Source organism: Impatiens glandulifera, chromosome 4 (genome assembly GCF_907164915.1).
Source record: "Impatiens glandulifera chromosome 4, dImpGla2.1, whole genome shotgun sequence".
NCBI classification, from domain to species: Eukaryota; Viridiplantae; Streptophyta; class Magnoliopsida; order Ericales; family Balsaminaceae; genus Impatiens; species Impatiens glandulifera.
The window spans coordinates 7930797-7955843 of NC_061865.1; the positions used below are offsets into that span (position 1 = coordinate 7930797).

The window sequence follows — 25047 nt, forward strand, 5'->3', positions numbered from 1 at the left end:
GTACTGATATTGTTGATATTTACATTTGAAGGATGAGCTCATAGAACTTATAAACATAATAGAAATAAAGAGAATGGTCGGAATGGTGGATCCGAGAATATTCCTCCGTGTAATGAAATTGTTGTTTGAACCATTGTCAATAAGGTAAGGACGGTGTCAATTACACAAGTAAAATTTTTGCGGATGATGATTCTTGATAAATCTCGAAGTAATGCTAGGCCAATGCAACTCATAAACGGGCGTAGTCTTCAACTTCATATACCATAAGATTAAGAACATAATTGAAATTTATTGTCTTATATACTTTGATTAAATTAATTAGATATGTATGTCTTAGGTCTATCCCGATTAATTAGTTTCACCTTAAATAAAAGTAATATAAATAGAGAAATTTGATGAAATCACCTTAATAAAGCTCTTATTTTCTTAAATGCGCGGGTCACCAGCGCATAAATTAAATTGCGCAAATGACCATTTCAAAATATTCTGACGAAATTATCCATGTCGCATAACGCGAAGGGCAGGATCGTCACGCGAAGGGCACGATCATTCTGGACTTTTCACGGGTTTTTCATTCGCGAGACAATTCTATCATTCACAATACGCGACGGGGTAATTTCGTCAGAATATTTTGAAGTGATCATTTGCGCAATTAAATTTATGTGCTGGTTACCAGCGCATTTAAGGGCATTTTTAGGGTCATTTCGTCAAATTTCCCAAATGACCTGGTGTTCCCTGTGTTACGACGAAAATACATCGTCGCGTCACGGGACGCTGTGTCGTGTGATGCGACGGAACCCTAATTCGTCGCGATAACGGTCACATCATGCGACGACACGGACGCGTCTCGCGACGATAAGGTAGCCACGGCACGCTCGTCACGCGACGACACTCGACGAATTAGGGTTTAAGGTTCTTTTCGTCCGAAAATTGGAGAGCGATCATTTACGCAAATTTGGTTAGACGCTGATCATTTTCCCAAATTCATTATTAGTGTCATTTTATCAAATTTTCCTATTAATAAAATATTTATGTTGTGAAAAAAAAAATTGATTAAGTAATCATCATCCCTAATCCGTTGCCTCTTCAGTTTGCTCCCCGCCATAGCCTCTCTCTCTTTCTCTCTCTAAAAATCCACCGATTTCTACGGTCGACGCTTGATTCCGCTTTACGAGAGATAATGGCAAAGATCTCACAGAGAGAGAAAGGTTTTCTCTCCTCTCTGTTCATCCTCCTTCCCCTCTCTGCAATTTTCGCCAGATTTATCCAACGTGAGAAGACCGATCAAAGGATTCAAGATGACCGTGATCGACATTCGTTTCCGCATCGATTCAATCTGCAAGAAATACGAAAAGTACGATGTCGATAAGCAACGAGAACTCAATGCCTCCTCCGACGATCCCTTCACTCGACTTTTCACCTTCGTCGAATCCGAAAGTGAAACCACTCTTAATGTTAGTACTATCCATTTCATTAATCATTAAATCCACAATGAATCTACGATGAATCTTCCTTTATAATTTTGATTTTATCTTCAGAAATCGAAATCCGCTTCCGTAGAGACAAACAGAGCTGTTTCCGCTGCTTTGAATGCTGAGATACGAAGATCAAAAGCTCGATTACTAGATGAAATTCCAAAGTTACAGAAACTCGCAATCAAGAAGGTGAAATTCATTCATAATCCTCATTCTTTATTAGTAATTTGATTGAAGTTGTGTAAGATTCCTAACAGGTGAAAGGACTTTCTCAAGAAGAATTAAGCACTCGTCAAGATATGGTTATAACTCTACGTGATATGATTGACTTAATACCAGATGGTACTTCTAATCCAAAACCAGCAGGAGATTGGGGAGCTTCAACATCTAAGAAGAACATTAAGTTTGATTCTGGTTGTTTTCTCATTGCTTGATTAACCTTTTTATTCTGTCATCATACTTAATTTGCAAATGGATTACAGGAGGGAGGCTTGATGATGAGTATTTTCAGCAATCAGAGGAATCAACACAGTTGAGGGAAGAATACGAAATGCGAAGAATGAAACAGGCAAATGACTTTTTTTCGTATTATCAATTCTCGTATGGTTGTGAATTGCATTTAACATTGATCTTAAGTTTTCAGTTTTTGTTAACTTAACAGGATGAAGGTTTGCAATTCATATCTGAAGGGCTTGGTACATTGAAGAATTTGGCACAAGATATGGGTGAAGTAAGCTATATTTCGCCTTGATTATTTCTTTCGACTGTTGTTTTAAAGAAGATGACGCTATTTTCCTGATTGTTTTCGAATAGGAACTGGATAGACAAGTCCCATTAGTCGATGAAATTGAAACCAAGGTAAAAACGACTTCTTGAGTGTCTTTTGTAATAAACCATCTATCTGAAATTGAATTCCATTCCATGCTTTCAATATATACTTAGGTTGACAGGGCGAGGGCCGACCTTAAGAACACTAATGTTAGGCTTAAAGACACCCTTAATGAGGTAATAAACAAAATTTTGTACCTTATTGTTTAGAACATGTTCTTAACAAGAAACTCGATTTTCCTGCTCCAGATGAGGTCAAGCCGGAATTTCCTAATCGATATCATTCTTGTGTGTATTATCTTGGGGATCGCTTCCTATTTATACAAGTAAGTCTCGAAACCATGTTAGTTTTTCACAACCTAGCAAAAATGTTGAAGTTTATAAGAGGCTGATTCTTCTATGAATGACATACATTTCATTATTACAGTATAATTCAGTGAAATTGTTGAAAAAAGCTTCGATTGTGAAACTGGGGCTGGCTAATGAGTTAATACTCGTCGGTAAAAGTTGATCGATTGCTTCTGATCTTGTAAAATCACTATTAGTGATTTAGGGTTTAATTGGTTGATGAAATCTTTGCAGATTCAAAGGAATGATGGATTCTGAAGTAAAGCCCAGAACTTGGTCTGTATGAGGGAAACATTACTTGTTTTATGTTTAAATAAAAGCAATTTTATATTGTTTCCACATAAGAAACTTTATGTTGAATCCATTTTCAAATAAGCTATTAACTTTCTCAAGCAATTTTTTCCAATATTAGTTTTTGTTCGATTTCTTTCATCCCTTGTTTGTTCGTGTGCCCTCCATTTAAATTAGAATGATCATACAGTAGGTGCCGTCATTAGGGATGGTAACGGGCGGGAGGGTATTTACCGTTTACTTCGAGAATTTTTTTAAACTACCATCCAATATTCTGATCTCTCTAAATCTAAAAAATGAGGCTTCAAATTGTCATCTTTAGTCGGCATTCAAACCCGATATGAACTCTTAACTACTTAATTTAACTACTCAATCATAATCAAAAAATATTTTATTCATTTGAATATAAGTTTTTTATATTATATATAAAAATTAATATATCAGGGTTAAATAGAAGGTTCCAATCAATTTGATATGCACTTTATAATATTAATTAAAGTTACGGTTAAACAAATAAAATTTATAATATATATCAATTTATATTTCTGTCTTGGTTTAATAAAAAAAATTATCCTTTAAAATTAATTTATAGATATGTGGGATATTACTTATTATATATATAATCAAATACTAAAAATATTTATTAAGAACCAATACTTAATTGCATATAATCTCTTAAATATATAGTCAATATAACTTATTACGCAGATTCGTGATATTTTAGTTTTTTTTTTTTATAAGATTCGCGATATCTTTAATTTATTTCTTTATCAGATTCGTGATAATATATTTCCCTTAAGATTCATAATATCTTTCGTTAGTTTTTATTATCATATTCACAACATCTGTAACTTTTTTTTTTATCTAATTCATGATATAGTTCTAATTTATATTATTTATTTTCAATATGCATCTCTCTCTTAGGTAAAAGAATTTGTCATTTCAAGTCTAATAAGTTAAATAAAAATTAATTATTATTTTGAGATAAGAAAAAGAATGAATCTTTGTATTATTGAACTGGAATCAAACTATTACAATGTGTCCTTCAATATAGGAATTTTATGCTAAAAACAAATTAACAGTAAATAGAAATCAACATAAACTATTTCTAAATAACTGTAAAACAGTTATTTATTTAATTTTATGATATAATACAAACATATATAAATATTAGATTAATTTTGCTCTTGATCATCTGGTCTGTAAAGTTCTACTTTCCTCTGGTTTGTTGACTGTATTGGTCTTGAATTTCTCTTCGATTTCTAAATCAATAAAATGAAACATTTAATATAAAAAAAAAATATATATATATATATATAAAGAAAAATTAATGGATACTCACGTCATGAACCGCGTCTCGCAACAGTTTTACTTGTTCTCTTGACACAGTCCTCACCTGTTCGAAATAAATAATATCGAAAATAATTAAACTTAATGATAATACTATAGAATACGATTTATTTAATTGGGAAAAAAATTATTCACCTTATTGACAATCGTCCAAATAACATCCTCAGTACATGGAGGAACAGTAAGAGAACCCTTGTAACGATAATATTTTCGACTTCCAATTTTAATTGTTCTCGGATCAATCATCCCCACCACTTTCTCTACCTCTAGGGCATCTATAAGCTTTCCCAAGTGTTCATTTATCTATAAAATATTTAAACATCAATTCATCAAATCTTTTGAATATATATGTTATCAAATTTTCAACTTATTTAAAATTCAATTAATATAAAAAATAATACCTGAGATAAGAAATTGTCTGGACGTCCCAATTTATACATGATACCAATAACCGCAACCATACCGCTCTTACTTTCATGAACCAAGTGAACCTCGAGATCAAACTTCTTTCCATTAAGACTATGTTCGGAAGGCGAATGCCAATGGCATTGTTTTAGCTCATAATCAATTCCATTAATTTCAATGGTTCCGGCACCGTCTATCCATTTTAACTACGATACAATCGTATAAGTTAATTAAAAAAAAGTTAAATTGTTTGAGAAAAACATTATAAATAGTTGCGTAACCTACCATCATGTCGTGACCTCTATTAATGAGTGTAGCATTAGACGGCTTGTAATTTCTCTTCATTTGGCCAAGATGAGAAACCATTTCAACTCTTTCATTCAAAAGATCAATCGGAGATTGCATGGTTCCGTTCTTACATTTCCCCCATTCTTCTTTAATATCTCCCCATTGTTCCGGCCCTGTTGAGCTATCGTTGACGTAAGTGAACTCGCGCTCGTCATCTGCATGTTTCGTTTCATTTTCGTGTTAATTAAGATGATTAAAACAAGAAGAGAATAAATCAATATTGTAGGGTAAGGAAGAAAGGCTTACCAACTTCTTGAAATGCTAATATTGCATTGAAAGCTAGGAATAGATCTAGAATCAAGATAAGGATAAGTTTGTTTATACTTTGCTTCATTTTGTATGTGAAGTTAATGAGAGTAGAAGGAGGTGGTTGTATGGTTGAAAGATGTATGAAGATGAACTTTATATAGGGAGATGGATTTGAGGACAATTGTGAAAAATAATATTATTATTATTGATGTATGAGATAGTTTGAAAAGTATAGACTTATTTGTGAGAAAAAGAAAAAAAAAAGTTTGACCTATTAATATATTTTATTTTGAAAAAAAGGAAGTGAGATAGGATGAGTATTTTCTTCATGCATATTAATTAAGTAAACATCACCAAATCCATAATTATTGCTAAAGTTCAAAGCATGATACATCACTAAATACATTAACTATTATGATTTGCCACATTTTAATTGTTTTTTTAAGTCAAATAATTGTATGACTAATTTCATATTCTTAAATTTTTAGAAAATTACAAAAAAGAATTAGCTAGTTTTGAATATGAAACAATGACATTGAAATGGATTGAATGAGTGAGACATAATAACTAATCACCAACCCAAGGGGAGAACCACATTGTTAAATTGAATTGAGGAGAGTATGTAATATTTGTTATTGTACATTTTAAAAGGGGAAACTAATTCCATCTAATTATGAAAATTCATCCAAATTAATAAATGATTAATCATAAGTTAATCGAAAGAGAAACTAGCTCAATAGAACAAAAAATGGGCCATTAAACCACAAAAAAAATATGAAAGAAAACATATGATGTATCACATTCGATCATGATCTCAAATAGTACTCAACCTCAAAAGTCTCGTATTACTTCTTTGTAGGGTTGTCCTTTCATTTCTTTCGAGCATAACTATCGTCAATACAAATTTGAAAATTTCTTTCAGTTTATGTTCTCTTGGTAAATGGTATTTACCCACTTAACATAATTATCAGCACCCAAATTGAATAACAATTTGACACATTGAGAAAGATGAAGAAGACAAGAATTAAAATGTGTTCCAATGTACTTTTTATTTAGTTTAGAAAATTTCATCACTTTTAAATATTAGAAGTGATACCTAATAAAAAAGAATGATAGAAAAACAATAGATGAATATTAAAATAGGAGAAAAGACATCATTTAAAAAAAAAACTTCTTCTCTCTTTTCAATTTCAACAAAATAGGTCGATTTGGAGGAGCATTGATCAACATGTTTTTCATAAATGAATTGTTACAAATGATTAATTAAGATGTTGCATCTCTTCATTATGAATATTAGGTAAGCTGTATAATTGGAAACAAAATTAAAGTTTAGGAAGAAATATGTAGATATTGACCTGTTTGGTAGGAATTTAATAGTTTGGTTGAATGATTTAATTTATTATATCTATACAAGGTATACCCATCCTTCTTTTTCTAACTTTCATTTAATTATTTCTTTAACCTTTTTTAATATGTTTTATTTAAACAGTAAAATCCGAGAGGATATATATTTGAGGCTTACGAAGGTGTATAGATCTTTATTTGTGATGGTTGAAGAATAACGTCAACTCGATTAGATTCTGAGAGGATAATAATATCAAAAAGTTAAACCTAACCAATGTTTTTTTAAACTTGTTAAATAGTAATATCAGACCCGTTTCTATGTTGAGCGGATTAAAGATCAACGCAAAAACTATGAAAAGCTTAGATGTTATATGTAGTTTGATAAATAACAAGTTTCCAATATCATTTAGGGTTAAATTGTGAATTAAAAACCTTCCATTCAAATTGGTTTTTTTTGGGTGTAGTGTTATTCAGAGAGGATTTATTATTAATGATCTTTTTATCATAAATTGATGTATTATTAGTAATTGTATTTGTTGCTAGTTGTGCACGCAGATGGCCACACACATCTCCTTCTACATTGCATTGAGCCCACCAAATTTTAAAATTTGTTTTAAAATGTCACTTATTTTAAATAGGTAATATTAGAGATTATAGAGGGTTATTTAGAGAAATGAATCGAAGAAATCAGAATATCACTAAAGTATTTTTGTGATTTTGTGGTGGATTATATCGATGCAGCACAATCGTATGATCCTCGACAATTTCTTTATAGCAATATCCTTATTACATTATTTGTGGTTCTAACTAGAATTAATCCATGGAGGAAATTAATGCTGCATAACTTTTTCATTCTTGTTTGTCTTCCTCCATTATTTCAATATAATATCCTTAATTCCTATTATATTTGCTAGTGTGTTTAGCTCCTATAATTTCTTTTCTAATATACAAATCATTAAAAAAAACAAAATAGTAATATAATTAAAAAGTTATGCCGGTTAAGATTGAAGTTATTTGAAAAACTTATATAGAGAAAAAAATAATGAATATGGATGATTTTGAATAAGTGATTATTAATTTTGATAAAAAAAAAAATTTAATGGGTATTGATATATATATAAATAAAATAAATAAAAAATAATAATTTAAAATAAAATATAATTTAGTATTTTTAATTAATGAATTGAATGATGTGATACGAAAAATGATATAATGTTTAAATTTGTTTGAATTATTAAAATAATTCAAACTGTTATACAATTAATTCACTAATAATATTCATAATAAGTTGAATCAAACTGAACTTAAGGTGGCGGCGATGTGAATAGAAAGATGGTCAAAATTGAAAAATGGTCGTTGTTGCTGACGTGGCGTGGGCCCCAACTCCCAGATATTAATGTTCCTTGTACGTGCATTGAATCGAGGAGTGAAATTATTTGAACCAGACTAGAAAAAAGGAAACAATAATAATAATAATTTTAATTAATTTTTTTTCCTAGTATTGATATTACATAATTAGAATATCTTAAAGATATTACATAATTAGAATATTTGAATTTTAATTAGAATATTTAAATTTTTTTTCCAATATTCATATTACATAATAATGAAAACTTATTAACAAAATATTAACATATTAGAGTAACACAAAATTTAATTAAGATTAACAATTAAAATCTAAATTTTTAATTTCAATAGTTAAGGTAGTGTTTGTTTTGAGTTATCATAATCACATTTTACATATTTTAGCTAATTTAATTATATATTTTTAATCAAATAATCACACACTTCTATAACTAAAATGGTTACAAAATTGTTTGAATAACAAGCCCTAATTAATAAAAATAAATAAAAACTCACTACAATTCTATATTTTTTTCAACTTCCCAATAACTCTTATTGCTTTAAATTATGATTATTTTCTTATTGTTTGGACCTAGTAAAAATACTATATTTTTTTCAAATTGTTACATTTTTGTAATCAAACTAGGGCTAATGTCTTGGTAAAAATAATTATATTACAAAACCTAGGCCTAATGTGGTCTGAACAAGTCCTTACTTAATTCAACATTAAAGAATATCAAGTCAAAAAGAAGGATTTGATCAAGATTCATAACATATATATAACCAAATGCCTCTATATTTGACTATAACATTGTGAAATAAATGGCAAATGGGAATATATGACACTTTGAGAAGGTTTTTAATCACAATTCTCAAAGAGATAATTATTATTTTACCCTTTTTTTTTACCATTTATTAGATTGGATATATGACACCGAAATAAAATTAATACATATAATTGTAACTTAATCTCAAATAAGATTATGATTGGAATTCAACCATAATTGGAATCCAAACAAGGCTTAAAGAATTCATTTTGATAAAGGAAGCTTCCAAGATCATATATGAGAATGTTTATGAAATATTAAAGGAAGCTTCTAATATATCTTCTTTGCTTATGAGTATTTTAATGAAAAGATGGACTCTTGTCAAATATCCTCATAGGATTTGTGAAGAAAATTCAATATTATAGACTATAAAACTTTAAGAAGATAGGAAAGGAAAGAAGAATTTTTATACAAAAAGATTTCAGTAGGGTACCTTTTCACACTATAAAAGTAAAAAAAGATAAAAATAAAAATAAAATAGTATTGAGATTGTAAGTAATTTCAAATTCATTGACTCGGATTAAAACATGTATAACAACTCTCCTTTTGGAATTAATGTGACAAGCCATTCTTATTAAAGAAATTGTGAATGTTTGGTTGATTGTATAAATGGAGAGAAATATGATTTTTTTAAATTTAATCTAGATGAAATTAAAATAATACTCTCAGGATTTCCGATTTTAACGATATCAGTTTAAGAGCAATATGAAATAACATTGCATTCCTTCTTTTTGTTTGAAGTTTTTTTTGTGTTTTATTTTTTTCATTTCAAATGAAGTTTTATTGATTTATTTGTTGTATCTTTAATTAAAATGACCTAGAGACGATTGGCGTGTTTGGAAATATATGACGACGCTACTGTTTACACTGGTCTACTGACTTTCGCCCGACGTTCTCCAGACGCGATGCATGGATTTTGCCCTACCCAAGTTTGAAGGGGTTCCTGATGCAACTTCTACGTTGGCGCTTCGACTTTGGCGCAATTGATAGCTCTGATGTTGCCCCCATCGACGACAATGTCTCCCAACGACAATTCGATCTGTGATATTCTTGAGACTAATTTGTGAGGGGATTATCATGATTTTGTTAATTAATGGTTTCGGATTTTCTGTTAATTAACTGGTTCTGATTTTTATTAATTTGTGTTTTGAATTGTGATTGTATTTCTGTTAATTAATTATTATTAATTATTATTATTATTATTATTTTTGATAATTAAAGGGTTTGTAAGTGAATTTTGGTTTTTTCGACTTTCTAGTCTCGTTAAATATTGTATTGGGAGAATGAAGATTGATTAGTACCTCCATTACCACGAGAAGAACACGATGATTTAGATATTTGAATATTGTGATGGCTAACTTTATATTTAGAAGAACATGATGATTTAGATATTTGAATATGTGATGGCTAACTTTATGTTTATTAAAATGTTGTTATTTAATATTGTAAGAATATTTGATATGATTCTTGTTTTGATTGTACATAATTATAGATATTTAATTAACATGTATTTATGATTTTATTTTATTGGTATGTTTTTAAGTGATTATATTTATATATATAATTTACACATGTAACTCCGGAAAACTATTGTCCCGTTGAAAGTTCGAACATTGGTTTACATGTTAATTTTTTTTAAAAACAAAATATTATTTTAAAAGATTTTAAATAATTCCTAAAAGCATTTTAAAATTAATTAAAAATAATTAATTTAGGTTTTAAATAATCTTGAATTTGCAGTATTCAAATCACAATTTAATTTTTTAGAAATTCATTGTTTAAATTAATTAAAAATAATTAATTTAAAAGAATATTTATTTGAAAACAGAGTCACTAATTAATTTTTGAAAATCAATTCACTGACACATGCATACAAACATATTTTAACCAGAATTTCTTTAAGTTCGTAGTTTGGTGATACTCGAGAAATGATTTTCGCACACTTCATCCTATATAACCGTTTTAAAAACAGTATATACTTATAAATTTGGTTTTTTAAAATCGATAGTATAACATTTTATTTTAATCGATTATTCTTCTGATCTCAGACATGTGTAGGTTTGTGCGTATTTAAAGAAATTATAGCAACAATTATTTAAATGCCGGTATTTGTTGTTGATGATGACTATGAAAAAAAATACCTGAAGAATATTAGTATTCAAGGTATTAGGTTTAACATAAATTCGAAACAGAACTTTAACCAAATATCTTTTGTGGACATATCCCAAAAATAGTTTGAAATAATTTTCTAATATTTTGGGATTTATAAAAAAATGTTTTTGGGTTCCAATATTACAAAAAAAAAATTAAAATTTTAAAAGAGAAACCAAACCGGCCTTATGACCGGTATCATATGTCCTAATATCGTTTTATCGGCCGGGGCTAAAAAGCCCTCGGTCCTAGTTGAGAACCCCTCGGTCTGGATTCATGGTCCTCGATCGGGGTGCGGAAGTCCATTGGTCAGGGTTCTAAGGTCTCTTGGTCCTTGGCTAGAATTCTTGGTTGGGTACCAGAATTTTCGATCGGGTGCTAGAATTCTCGGTCGGGTGCTAGAATTTTTGGTCGGACCTTTCGGTCATGGGTGGAAGTCATCTGTCTTGGGTTCGAGAGTTCTCGGTCGGGTGCGAGACTCCTTGGTCTTGGGTCTGACTTCTCTTCGGACCTCTCGGTTCTAGATGAAAAACATTGGTCGGACCTCTCGGTCCCAGCTAAAAAGACTCGGTCGGACCTCTCAGTCCTAGCTAATATTTATTGGTTGGACTTCTCGGTTATGACCAAAGATCCTCAGTCAAATCTCTCGGTTCTGGTCCGACCTCTCGATCCTTAAGAACATTAAAATTGTAGGTTTTGTAATTTTGATGGAAGCTTGAATCCTTTGATTCAAGAGATTAGGTAGCTTCACAAAGCTCATAGGAACATTAAAATCATCATCCCAAGGTATCTTTCGACATGGGTGATGATCAATTTGTTCAAAATAGTTTATGGCCAAAAATCAGGTTTTAGTTTTAAAGTTGTTTTGAAGTGTAAGGAGAGTGCCAATAGCTTCTTTATACTAATATATTTGATTGATACCAAAATCTGAACACACTAGCTGCTCAATTGGACCAATTCAAGAACTCAAATTTTTTATTTATTTTGAAAATTTTGATTTTGTCAATAATGACCGGGTTGAATTAAACATGATATAAATAGTTGTCCAACATCATTAGAAACATGTTGGGAATCTTTTTAAGCTGTTGTTCTTGAGAATTAGCTCAAGAAATAAAAAACCCTTTCTTTAATTTTTCTAAATTTAAATTTGTTTTTTTTTTGTTTGAGATCGATTGATCGATTCTAGATTTCACAGAAAACTCATAAATGATACTAGGATCAATTTTCAATAATCAAATTCAAGAACAAGACATCATACAAGCATATGAAAACTGAAATATAAAAATTTAAATTTCAAACTATAAGTATGAATTAAAGGATGACTAGAAGCTTACCAAATGTTGAAGAACACTCTTTAGACCTTAAAGAAGCTTTCTAGATGCCTGAATCCAAGTTTTAAGGTCTTATGCAAACATTTCGAAAAATCCGAAAGTTTGAGCTGGCGGATTTTCTATAAATCTTGATTTGAGGCTTGAGATCGGATCTCTTGAGTTTGGAATTATTAATGGAGGTTATTTATAGCCTCTCCAAATCGGTTGAGGGAGTCAAGTTGATCGAATTAGTCAAAATTCGTTTATGGTATTCTAGCGGTTCTTCTAGCTAGTTGTCGAAATAGGCATCATTGATACCTATAGATGTAGGGGAAATGATCACCGTGGTAGGGTGATCATTGCACCTTTTGAACTAAGTCAACCCGTCTAGAAAAGATGAAATTTCATCTTTGAAAAATCAAAGATGGTTGTGGATGATTATTCATTCGGCGTTGCGACAAAGACGATAATCGGGGGACGAAACAACGTTGTTTCGGGTGAGAACGCGAACGCAAAGTGGTCCGTTGGCGTTCCGTCAAAGCGCCGTTATATTTTGGTCGTTCTATCGCGTTTCAGCTAACGAAGCGTTAGCTGATCCTGTGCGGAACGGGCGCGCGCTATCCTTTGCAGCGGTTGACGCGGGCTGCTCTTGGGCGTTGAATGAAAATCCAGCGCTCATTGGAGGAATGCGGTTTCGACTGTAACCAGTCTCCCGAATTTAGGCTACAACCGATCGCGAATTAAATTTTTTATTTAAACGTTAAGGGTTTTTTTGAGATTATTTTTTCTTTCACCCTTCTGGCTTTATTTTTAACTCTTTTAAAATACACAAAATATTTAAAATAAGTATGGAAAATATTTTTCCAATTTTTGTATTATATTTTTGAGTTAAATAAATAATTTTGGAGGATAAAATAGGTACCACATTTTATCGAAAACTATTTATTTTAATCACTTGATTTTTTCTAAAACTATTTTGAGATAAAATGAGTACAACATTTATTCCAAATAATTTTATTTATTTTATTTGACCATTTTTCTTAATTAATTAGGTTTTAATGATCACAATAATTAATCTAATTAATTATTTAACTTATTTATTCAAAAATAATCCAAATAATTATTTTAAAATTTATAAGTTGAGTAGGTAGACTTTTTGGCCTTTGAGTTAATATATATAATTTAAAAAAAAATCTTGACAAGTTAAAAAGTTATTTATCTCGTTTAGAGAGATTAAGGATGATGTGGATATACAAGACGGAGTTCACTATTATGTACTATACATGATTAATATTTATTATGTATTTATTTTTTTATATAATATATTTTGTTTTAATGTATATGTAATTTATTATAATGTATTTTATTTTAATGTTTAATTTAGTTTATAATATTTTATTTTAGTTTATAATATTTATTTGAATTATTTAATTTAGTAGGTATAATTTTAATTATATATATTATATTTATAAAAAAAATATGTGTTATTTTAATATTTAAGTAATATATTTTATTTTATAATATATAATATTGTAACCCTGTAAAAACCCTTTGATTATGTGGAAAACTCGAGATTCGAGAATTTCAACATCGGTTGGCGTGTTCAGAATCTTTTTCAATAAAAATATTATTTTAAAAGGTTTCAAATAATTTCTGACCACCTTTAATTAATTTAATTTTATGTTTAAATAATCTGGGAATTTACTGTAATCAAATAATAATTTAACTTTTTTAGAAATCCTTCATTTTAAATTAATTAAAAATAATTAATTAAAAGATTATTTATTTGAAATAAAGTCGCAAATTGATTTTTGAAAAATCAATAAAAAAATGGCGAATGTGTACAAACGTATCGGTTAAAGTTTCTTTTAGTTCGTAAATGGTGATACTCGGAATAAGGCTTTCGCGTTTCACCCTTCACCCGTTTGAAAACGGTCTCTACTTATAAATTTGGCTTTTGAAAATTTGTTTAATAACGTATTATTTTAAACAATTATTTTTTTGGTCTTAGGCATACATAAGCTTATGCGTATTTAAAGAGTTATAAATACAATTATTTAAATGTTGGTATTTATTGCGGTTGACGTTGACTATGGAGAAAATACTTGAAGAACATTAGTTTTTAGAGGTATTAAGGTTTAAACATAAATTTTAACAAACCTTTATCAAAATATTTTGTGTGAAAATATCCCAAAAATATTTTGAAATCATTTTCTAATTTTCTGGGATTTTTAGAAAAATGATTTAGGGTTGTAATATAACAAAAATAATTTTGGAGTTTGAAAATGGGAACCAAATAGGCCTTAAGACCGTTGTCCTAGGTCTTGAGTTCGTTTTATCAGTCGAGGGTTAGGAGCCTCTCGGTCGGGGCTAAGGATTCTCGGTCCTCGCTGAAAAGCCTTAGTCTAAATGTGAATGACTCTTGGTCCTAGGCTAAAATTCTTGGTAGGGTGACAAAATTCTCGGTCAGACCTATCGATCATAAGTTTAAGTCATCAATTTTGGGTTCGGGAGTTCTCATTCGGGTGCGAGACTCCACGGTCCTATGTATGACTTCTTGGTTAGATGTAAAAATGCTTAGTCCTACCTGAAGAACATCGGTCGGACCTCTCATCGGTCTTAGGTTAAATTTCTCGGTCGGATCTTTCAATACTCGGTCAGACCTACTAGTCCTCAAGAACATCAAAATTACAGTTTTTTCAATTTTGATGGAGGCTTAGATTCTTTGATCCAATGGCCTGTGTAGCCTCACAGAGCTCCTAAAAATATTTAGAACATCAACCTAATGTATCAATTGACCTGGGTGATGATCAATTCGTTCCAAATAGTTTGTAGCAAAATATTGGGTTTTTAGTTTTAAAGTTGTTTTGAATTAAAAGGAGCTTGTAAATAGTTTTCTTATACTTAATATACTTGATTGATACCTAAACAAGAACACTGGTTGTTCGCTTGGATCAATTTAAAAACTTAAAATTTTCAATTATTTTGAAAATTTTGATTTTGACCAAACATGATCGGAATGAATCAAACATTATATAAATAGTTGTCCAACATCATTTGAAACTTGTTGGTATGCTTTATGGGTAGTTAATCTTAAGGATTAGCCCAAGAACAACAAACACGATTTTTGGATTTTTAAAATTTAAATTTGGTTTTCTGTATTAGGTTGATTGATTATAACCTAAACAGAAAGCTTGGAAATGATCATATGATCGATTTCCAATCTTAAATCTAATAATAAGACAGTATACAAACTTATGAAAACTAAAATATAAAATTTTAATTTCAAACTGGAAAGCATGAATTAAAGGATGATTGGAAACATACCAAGGATAGAGAACGCTCCCTAAACCTGAGAGAAGTTTTTAGAATGCCTAGATCTAAGCTTTAGAGCTTTATACGTAAATTTTGAAAAATCAGAAGTTTTGAGCTTTAATGGTAGATTTTCAAAATTCTTTGATTGGAAGCTGAAGATGGATATTCTTCTTGGCTTTGGGATTGTTGAGGGAAGCTATTCATAGCATTCCGAAGTCGGTTGGATGACTCAAGTGGATTGAATCAACCAAAACCATTAATGGTGTTTTGGCTATTCTTGGATCAACTTATTAGAATAGACATGATCACATCTTATTGATGTAGGGGAAATGATCACCGAAGTAGGGTGATCATTTCATCTTTTGAATGAAGTCAATTCTTCTAGAAACAACCAAATTCCATTTTTGAAAAATCAAAGATGGTTGCGGATGGTTATCCATCCGACGTCGCGATGAAGACGACGATTGGAGGATAAAACAACGCCGTTTTGGGTATAAATGTAGATGCAAAGCGTTTTGTCCGCGTTCCGTCAGCCTTCTATTACGATCTGCGCGTTCCGTTAGCGTTCCAACTAACAGGCGTTAGCGGATCATGTGCAGCGCGGGCACGCGTTCCTTATGTTGTAGCGGGCTATGCAGGTAGTCTATGAGCGTTGGATAACAATCTAGCGCTTATCCGATGGTTCTGGTATTTGCTTCAACCTATTTCTATAATTTTGGTCACACGGGATTAGAAATTTAATTTTATTTTAAAATTTTAAGAGTTTGTTTGAAATTGATTTTTCTTTCACCCTTTTGGTTTTAATTTTGATATTTTTAAATACACAAAATATGAAAAATGTTTTTCCAATTTTTTTAATATATATTTTAGGATTAAATAAATAATATTTTCGGATGAAATGGGTACCTCATTTCATCATTAATTTTTTTTTTTTAATTTTTTTTTTTAAATTATTTTAAGATAAAATAAGTATAATATTTATTCTAAATAATTTTTTTTTGTCATTTTTCTTAATTAATTAGACTTTAATTATCATAATAATTAATTTAAAAATAAATTAAAATAATTATTTTAATTTTATAAATTAGATAAATTTTTAGTGTTTATAAATATATTTTATTATATAATATTAAAATTATTTATTTAAGTATTATTAATTTTAATTATATATATTTTATATTTATAGAATAAAGAAATGAAAATAGAAAAGTTTTTTAAACTTGGGTAGACCAGGAATGACCTTAAGTAAAGGCATCTATATTTGACTATTAACTATTAAATAGTTGAATCGAGTGGACACTTGTCACTTTGAGAAGGTTTTTATCACAATTCAGAAATAGATAATTGCGTTTATTATTATTATTTCACTCATATTTTTTTTCTCTATTGCAAGACTTTTATTATATTTTGGTTTTGTGAATGATTTGATGTCGTCATTAATTTGTTCTTCATAGTTTTGTTTTATTCTATATTTTATTGAGGGTATTGGAGATGTTTACATTATTAAATAAATAAGGATATAGAAATTAAAGTTTTGGTTGGTTCAAAAAATTATTTGGGTGGACTTAAAAAAATTAAAGAAAAATTATGGATAAAATAAGTTAATTAAGGTTAGTTTTACAAAAATAAAATAAAAAAATAAAAAAATAAAAAAATAGTGAATTAAATTGAAAAAACACATTTCTACGTTGTTATATATATATATATATATATAATGATGCTTAATTTTTAAAGTGTTCGAATTGTCGGGTCGAGAGTTGTGATTAATTTGAATATATATATGTGAGAGTAAATGGATACTTGGGTCGGATTTTGGGTTGACCCGCCCATAAACTTAAAACGGTTAAAAATAAAATTAAAAATGCTATAGGTATGATTCAAAATTGCAACCTAACAAAACAAGTACAACCCTTTAACCAACTAGGCTAATAACACTTTATATTTTAAATTTAACACCAAATTTGATTAACGCGGGATATTTTAACAATATAAGTAATGCTTAATTTTTAAAGTGTCCGGATTGCCGGGTCGAGAGTTGTGGTTAATTTGGATATATATATGAGAGTAAATGGATACTTGGGTCGGATTGTGGATTGACCCGCCCATAAACTTAAAACAGTTAAAAATAAAATTAAAAATGCTATAAGTATGGTTCAAACTTGCAACATAACGAAACAAGTACAACTATTTAATCAACTAGGCTAATAACACTTTACATAAAGTGTATGAATTGCCAACTAGGCTAATGATACCTATATAAAGTGTTATTAGCCTAGGTTGTTAAAGAGTTGTACTTGTTTTGTTAGGTTCCAAGTTCGAATCATACCTATAGAATTTTTAATTTTATTTTTTACCGTTTAATGTTTATGGGAGGGTCAACCCACAATCCGACTCAAGTATCCATTTACTCTATAAATATATATCCAAATTAACCACAGCTCTCGACCCGAAAATCCAAATACTTTAAAAATTAAGCAATATTATATATATATATATTAGTTAGTTAAAAAGTTAAACTTATATTGTTAAAATGTCTCGCGTTCATCAAATTTGGTGTTGAATTTAAAATATAAAGTATTATTAATTTAGTTGGTTAAATAGTTGTACTTGTTTTTGTTATGTTGCAAGTTCGAACCATACTTATAGCATTTTTAATTTTATTTTTAACCGTTTTATGTTTGTGGACGGGTCAACCCACAATTCGACCCATGTATCCATTTATTCTCACATATATATTCAAATTAACCACAGCTCTCGACACGGCAATTCAGACACTTTAAAAATTAAGCATCATTATATAAATATAATGATGCTTATTTGTTATAACTCATTATGTAATCATGACTTATTTAAGCTTACATGATTATCAAACTAGCCTTCCATATTTAAGCTTACTATTATGTAGTTCTGACTTATATCAGCTTCATATTTATCACTATAATTGTCATTTTTTAAAGTTATTTTTAGTAATTGACATATCTACAAAGCTTGAAAGTTTTCTTTTCACTCTCGATATTTTTGCCCGTTGCAACTTTTATTCTATCTCTCAATTAGACAAACTTATGCATAGACGTATTCTTTCGAAACAATCAAATGAAACATAATTAATGAACAAGGTTTTAATTTCATTGTTGTGGTTTGTCCAATCTTGAACATATTTGTCGCCAATTCTGGATCAATTTTAACTTTAGCATCGATAGTGACCACTGCCATTGCAACCCTAGTGCTCAATCACCGGTGCCAACACTGGAATCGGGTCTTTCTTATCGACATCAGAATTATCAGCAAGGAGTTCCTCCAATGACTGATCCAAAGACTATAGTTCCAAGGTTTGCCCAAGTCACAACTAAGATGGAGTTCTTTTATCATGCCTTGGTCATTTCAAAGTTTTGTAACCTTATAATTAATATTGATAAATTAATGTGGTTGTGAGTTTCAGTTAGATTGTTTACTGTTTATATTTATAATAGTGACACAATTATTTTGGATGGAAACATTCTTAGTTAAAAATAAAGCAAACCATAATTCATGGATATCATTTTAATGTTGTTAATTGGTATTGGGTTGGTGAAATCTTGGTATCATTTTATTGAAAATGTGACGGTCTTGTGACGAAACCAAGGAGAATCGAATTCTGAAAATCGTAAAATTAGGTTAAGGCACTCTTAATTTCTAGAAGACGATGTTGATTTCGTCAAGAAAATTGGATCTAAAAATTCTTAAAATTTGCATATTTTAAAAAGTGGTTGAGTTAGATCTAATATATTTAAAGAATTAGGTATTTAATTTTCAAAGTGAGTGGCCACATTATTAATAAAATATTGAAATAAAAAAATGAGTATCAAAATTCAGGAGCTAAATATCTTTTAACCTAATCCATAATTTAATAACATATAGTTGGAATATGGCTGGACTTCTTTATATTAAGTAAACTTCTTTATATTAAGTATTATTAAATTTCAGAAAGAATGAATAATCAAACTATTACAATGTCTCCTCTATATAGGAATTTTATGCTATAAATTAATTAAAAATAAATGGGTAGTTTTAACAAATACTTCTAATAATTGTGAAACAATTATTTATTTAATTAATTTTCCAATATAATACATAAATAAACATTAGATTAATTCAGCTCTTGATCATCTGGTCTATAAAGTTCTACTTTCCTCAGGTTTGTGGATTGAATTGGTCTTGAATTCCTCTTCGATTTCTGAATAAATAAAAAGGAATGTAAATACTAAAATGATATGAAAATGATTATTAGAAAACAAAATTAGGTTTTATATATTGTATACTTACGTCATGAACTGCATCTCGCAGTAGCTTTACTTGTTCTCTCGATACAGTTCTAACCTGATATATATGAATAACGATAAAAAATAATTAAATTTCACAATAATTTTATGAAATTCAATATATATAGTTATGTAATTGATCAAATGAATTAGTCACCTTATTGACAATAGTCCAAATAACATTCTCAGTGCACGGAGGAACGGTAAGAGAACCTTGATAACGATAATATTTTCGACTTCCAATCTTAATAGCCCTTGGATCGATCATCCCCACCACTTTCTCCACGTCTAGGGCATATACGAGCTTTCCCAAGTGATCATTTATCTACAAAATATCAATTCATTCATTGGAATCTATTGTCAAATTTCTAACATTTTTCAAAATTTTGATTAATATATTAATTAATACCTGAGATAAGAAATTATCAGGGCGTCCCAATTTATACATGATACCAATAACCGCAACCATACCACTTTTACTTTCATGAACCAAGTGAGCTTCGAGATCAAACTTTTTTCCATTAACGCTATGTTCAGAAGGTGAATGCCAATGACATTGTTTAAGCTCATAATCAATTCCATTGATTTCCATGATTCCCGCACCATCTTTCCACTTCAACTACAATAATAATATAAGTTAATTAATGAAATCAAGTTAATTTATTAGAAAAAACATTGATCATTATAATGAATTACTTACCATCATGTCGTGACCTCTATTAAGTAGTGTGGCATTAGACGGCTTGTAATTCCTTTTCATTCTTCCGAGATGAGAAACTGTTTCAACTCTTTCATTCAAAAGATCAATCGGAGATTGCATTGTCCCGTTCTTACATTTCCCCCATTCTTCTTTAATATCTCCCCATTGTTGCGGCCCTCTTGAACTATCCTTGACGTAAGTGAACTCGCGCTCGTCGTCTACATGTTTAGTTCATTTTCGTGTTATTGCTAAGACACGAAAAGAATATAAAAATATTGTTTATGATGAAAGAAAGACTTACCAACTTCTTGAAATGCTAATGTTGTATTGAGAGCTAAGAAGAGATTTAGAATCAAGATAATGATAAGTTTGCTTGAAATTTGCTTCATTTTTGTGTTTAGAAGAAGTTATGTTTAGAGATGCATGAAGATGAAATTTATAGAGGATGGATTTGAGCATACATATGTGAACACTAAAAATAAAATAATAATAATATTGATGGTGAGTGTTTGAAAAGTAATTAAGACTTGTGAGAAAAAATAAAAGGAAAAGTAAGACTTCTTATATATATATTAATTTAAGAAAAGGAAGAGTGATTATTTTCTTTATATCTACATATAAATATATTAATTAAAGATCACCAAATCCATCAATTCTTGCTATTCAAATCATGACGCATCACTAATTACATCAACTACATTATAATTTTCCACAATTTTGTAAAGTTTTTTGAAATCAAATAATTATTGCAGGACTAATTTCTTTCAATAAAAAAAATATTAGAATTAAAATACACCAAAAAAAACTTATATATAGCCATTTCGATGAGAAATATATCTAGATAAATTAAAGAATCATGAATCAATTAGCAAAAAGATAAAATTGCTCAATCAAAGTTCGACAAAAAAACTCGCTTATATTGCTTTATGATTTTTTTTTCATAAGATTTTGATACTTAGTTTACATATTTTAATTAAATTTGATTAAACAAAGTCATAATTTGTACTATTTTCAATTTTAATAAATAGATTGATTTAAAAGGTGTTAATTATGTAAAATTGATGAATATATCTTTTAAAAGATTAGACTCATTCGACATTGTTAAAAATTTAACAAATATAAAATTTATTCTGAAAAATGAATTAATAACAAAATTAAAATTTGGGAGTATATGATCGATTTTTAATAATAAATAAATTTTCTTTAATAAAGATTTTAAAAATAAATTAAAAAAAAAGTCTAATTATTGTTTTCACTTTTCACACAAATAAAGTACAAGTGTACTGTTACACGTGGGAGACGATGGGGAAAGACAAAGACCCGTACAAATATTAGGTCTCGCTGACGTGGAGTGGGCCCTACCACCCAAGTAATTAATTTTCTTTATTATTGTTTTGTTGTTAATAATTAAAATTTTGTAATTTTAAAAAATAAATTATTTTATTATATATAATACTAGCTAATTATATTAAATAATTCATTTTAAATAATAATTCATTTTTCCGTAAATATAATTATTTAAATAATTTAATAAATTATAAATAACTTTAATCCAAACAATACCATAATTTATTTCAAAATAAAGTGGTTAAATATTCTTAAAATAAAAATACATAGTTTAATATTTTTTGAAAAATATCAATATATATTAAAAATGATGAAAATCATTTGAATACAACAACAAAAATATGACACAAGGAAAATAAATTAAAATAAAAAATAAAAAAATAGAAAACATTACTTAATAGGTTATCGAGCTTGTAAGTTATCGAGAAGAACGATTAACTCTCCGATACACTTTACCATCTTTCCGGAATGAATATCAGAAAGCATCATAATAATAATATTATGAATGATACGCATCATACGTTTACGATTAGTGAAAATTCGACGATTTCTCTCCAACGAGATAGTCCACTAAAAAATAATTGGGTGTAGGCCTGTCATATTAGCCGCATCAATCCAAATTTTTCAACAACTACTCAAACACTCGAGCACCACCCAATGAATCTTAATGATACTCCACAAAAGACTCTAGATACTAGACACCCCTCAATAATGCAAAAGTAAGTGAGTTATCGATTCAACCTCCTCGTGACACATACGACAACGACTAACCATAACACAACATTTTTTCATGCACATATCATCCGTAAGAGTTCCACCATAAATAACGTTTCAACCAAAAAATGAAATCTTGGATGAAATCTTTGACTATAATACAACATTTTTTCATGCACATATCATCTGTAAGAGTTCCACCATAAATAACGTTTCAACCAAAAAATGAAATCTTGGATAAAATCTTTGACTCCCAAAGTTTCTCCCAACAAAATTATAAGAACTTAGCGAACAATTTGTAACAATGCCCCACATAAAAACTATCCATTTTTTACTAACGCATAACGTCTTCAGATGAGGCACTTATTTGCGTCCAATCAAAAATAAAAATTATATTATGAGACGAACTCTCCATATTGTTTATTTTCTCCTTCTATATCTAATTCGCTAACAAAACATATAATAAAAAAATACATAGTTTAATATAAGTTATTAAAAAAAAATATATTCAAAGATGATTTGATAAAAAAAAAACTCTTAAAAGCATGAATATTTAATAAAAAAAATACAAAATATTTTTAAATAACTCATTCAAATAACTGATTTTTGTTTTGTCTATATTAATCAGTTAACATTTATAATTTACATGTCTGTTAATTAATTATATAATTTAAATAGTTAAGGTATTATAAAAATACTTTCTATTAAGTAACATTTAGACATTTATTAATTCTAAATCTTTTATTTAAATAATTAATTTTTCTATAACCTAATTAATTGAATAATAAACCTTATTTAAAAAAATATTAATTTCTAGTTAACTAGGTACTTCAAAAATGATAAAAATATTGTTTTGTTTGGTAGAAGAGGTCACTAATTTAATTTTTATTAAAAATATTTTAAATACATACATAGTGCTTAAAACCGTTTTTTGTATAGTTTGAACCATTCAAAGGAATTTGATTCTTCAATGATAATGCAGATCAACTAGAAAGTTATATAAGTATGGGCAATAATTAACAATGATATCTCTTTACATTGATGATGGATTGATAGTTAAAATTATTGCACAAATTTAAGAAGAGACTTTTCTACTAAGTCAATGACCATCCGATCGATATTAAATGTGCTTCCCATCGAGAAAACGGTGACTTTTGAATTAGATGCTAAGAGGGGACATATTATCTATCTTCGATTTTTCAATTCATTGTAATTAGAGTCTTGATTTAATTAATCATTCAAGATTTAAGTGTTTACACCGTCATCAATCTTTTAAACTTCAGTTTTGTCTTACACAATGCAAACGAACCCACAGGTGGAGCGACACAACTAGGATGTAATTGGGCTGAGCCGAACAATGTCAGACTCGAGCTCGGCTCGTCTAGTATATATATATATTCGGACTCGAGCTCGTTTGAAACTTTTACAATCGAGTATGAATTTAGTTGAACTTACGAGTGTACTCGACTCGTTCAGAAAATTCGTTTAGAGCTCTTTAGAAAGCTCGGACTCCTCTAACAACATGATTGTATAAAAGTTAAATTTATAAATTAACAATCAAATGAATGAAACATTCAAATTAAAATTAGAATTATTAATATAACTAGTAAAAATACCCTACGTTGTACGAGGAAAAATATAAATGAAGTTTTTATATGATATTTATTTCAATATGTTTATATATAATAAAAAAAATATTTATATAAAATTAATATATATTTATATTAAAAGAAAATATATATACATATATGAACATACAATATTTTAATTTTTTATAAACGAACTTATATGAACTAAATATTCTTATATAAATATAAACATTAACTTACACTATTTTAATTTCTTTATTAATTTTATAAGTTTGGTTCTTTTTAATGTTAAAGAATGAAATTTTTTAATGTAAATTTAGTGGTGTTCTGCAAAATGTGTTCATAACAATCATTAAGAAATACTAAATCGTTGGAATAAACTAAATTTAACCTCTTCAACAAAAACGGTGTCACCCTCCATTACACCAAGTTTAGACAAAGACTTCTATACCAACTTGCTTCTAAGATGTGCTGAAATCTTCTTTTTAAATCTATGTAATTGTAATGAAAAGTGATCAGTTATGTTTACATGTTGTGTAGATGAAAGTTAAGATTTTAATTCCATTTAAGCCATCTGGTCCATTAGAGTCATTCCATGTCATCTCCATCTGCAAAATGTGTTTTCATAACTCAATTATTAAGAAGATACAAAATTGTTGGAAGAAGAAAAACCTAAATTTAACCTCTCCAACAAAAACGGTGTCACCTCCTTTACACCAAAATTTAGACAAAGACTTGAATACTCCACATACTTCCAATACATGCTGAAATCTGATACAACTAAAATCATTTCATAACACACTCTTCACAATTA

At 28.8% G+C, this 25047-nt stretch overlaps 3 protein-coding genes across 4 annotated transcripts; 1 reads left to right on the forward strand and 2 right to left on the reverse strand.

The window, feature by feature from the left end:
• The first annotated feature begins 1102 nt into the window (after positions 1-1102).
• Positions 1103-3068, forward strand: LOC124936244 (syntaxin-71-like). Of its 2 annotated transcripts, XR_007099097.1 has the most exons (10): positions 1103-1454; positions 1539-1664; positions 1733-1889; positions 1958-2043; positions 2137-2205; positions 2289-2333; positions 2418-2480; positions 2553-2629; positions 2731-2803; positions 2886-3068. XR_007099097.1 is itself a non-coding variant. In XM_047476728.1 (9 exons), the coding sequence occupies exons 1-9, from the start codon at positions 1299-1301 to the stop codon at positions 2741-2743; spliced, it is 792 nt and encodes a 263-aa protein (XP_047332684.1). In that variant the 5' UTR covers positions 1103-1298; the 3' UTR covers positions 2744-3068. The 2 variants fall into 2 exon arrangements, 1 of the variants encoding a protein (XP_047332684.1); XM_047476728.1 differs by having other exon boundaries at positions 2731-3068.
• An 865-nt stretch (positions 3069-3933) lies between these two features.
• Positions 3934-5728, reverse strand: LOC124936735 (alpha carbonic anhydrase 7-like). Its single transcript, XM_047477254.1, has 6 exons — positions 5292-5728; positions 4983-5200; positions 4694-4903; positions 4428-4595; positions 4285-4338; positions 3934-4204 (listed from the first exon to the last, which is right to left on the reverse strand). Exons 1-6 carry the CDS (start codon positions 5377-5379, stop codon positions 4118-4120), a joined length of 825 nt encoding a protein of 274 aa, XP_047333210.1. The 5' UTR covers positions 5380-5728; the 3' UTR covers positions 3934-4117.
• A 13983-nt stretch (positions 5729-19711) lies between these two features.
• LOC124934625 (alpha carbonic anhydrase 7-like) lies at positions 19712-20808 on the reverse strand (the record flags this gene model as incomplete). Its single annotated transcript, XM_047475148.1, has 5 exons — positions 19712-19798; positions 19888-19941; positions 20041-20208; positions 20293-20502; positions 20584-20808. Coding segments are annotated over 5 exons (744 nt in total), but the record flags the coding sequence as incomplete, so codon positions are not given.
• Positions 20809-25047: the final 4239 nt, after the last annotated feature.

Coding starts and splice junctions, on each gene's coding strand:
- LOC124936735 (XM_047477254.1), bottom strand. CDS start 5,379: ATGAAGCAAAGTATAAACAAACTTATCCTTATCTTGATTCTAGATCTA. Junction 4,904..4,982: donor ATAGAGGTCACGACATGATG/GTAGGTTACGCA, acceptor ATTGTATCGTAG/TTAAAATGGATAGACGGTGC. Junction 4,205..4,284: donor TGCGAGACGCGGTTCATGAC/GTGAGTATCCAT, acceptor TTATTGATTTAG/AAATCGAAGAGAAATTCAAG.
- LOC124936244 (XM_047476728.1), top strand. CDS start 1,299: ATGACCGTGATCGACATTCGTTTCCGCATCGATTCAATCTGCAAGAAA. Junction 1,455..1,538: donor AAAGTGAAACCACTCTTAAT/GTTAGTACTATC, acceptor TTTTATCTTCAG/AAATCGAAATCCGCTTCCGT. Junction 1,890..1,957: donor GAACATTAAGTTTGATTCTG/GTTGTTTTCTCA, acceptor AATGGATTACAG/GAGGGAGGCTTGATGATGAG.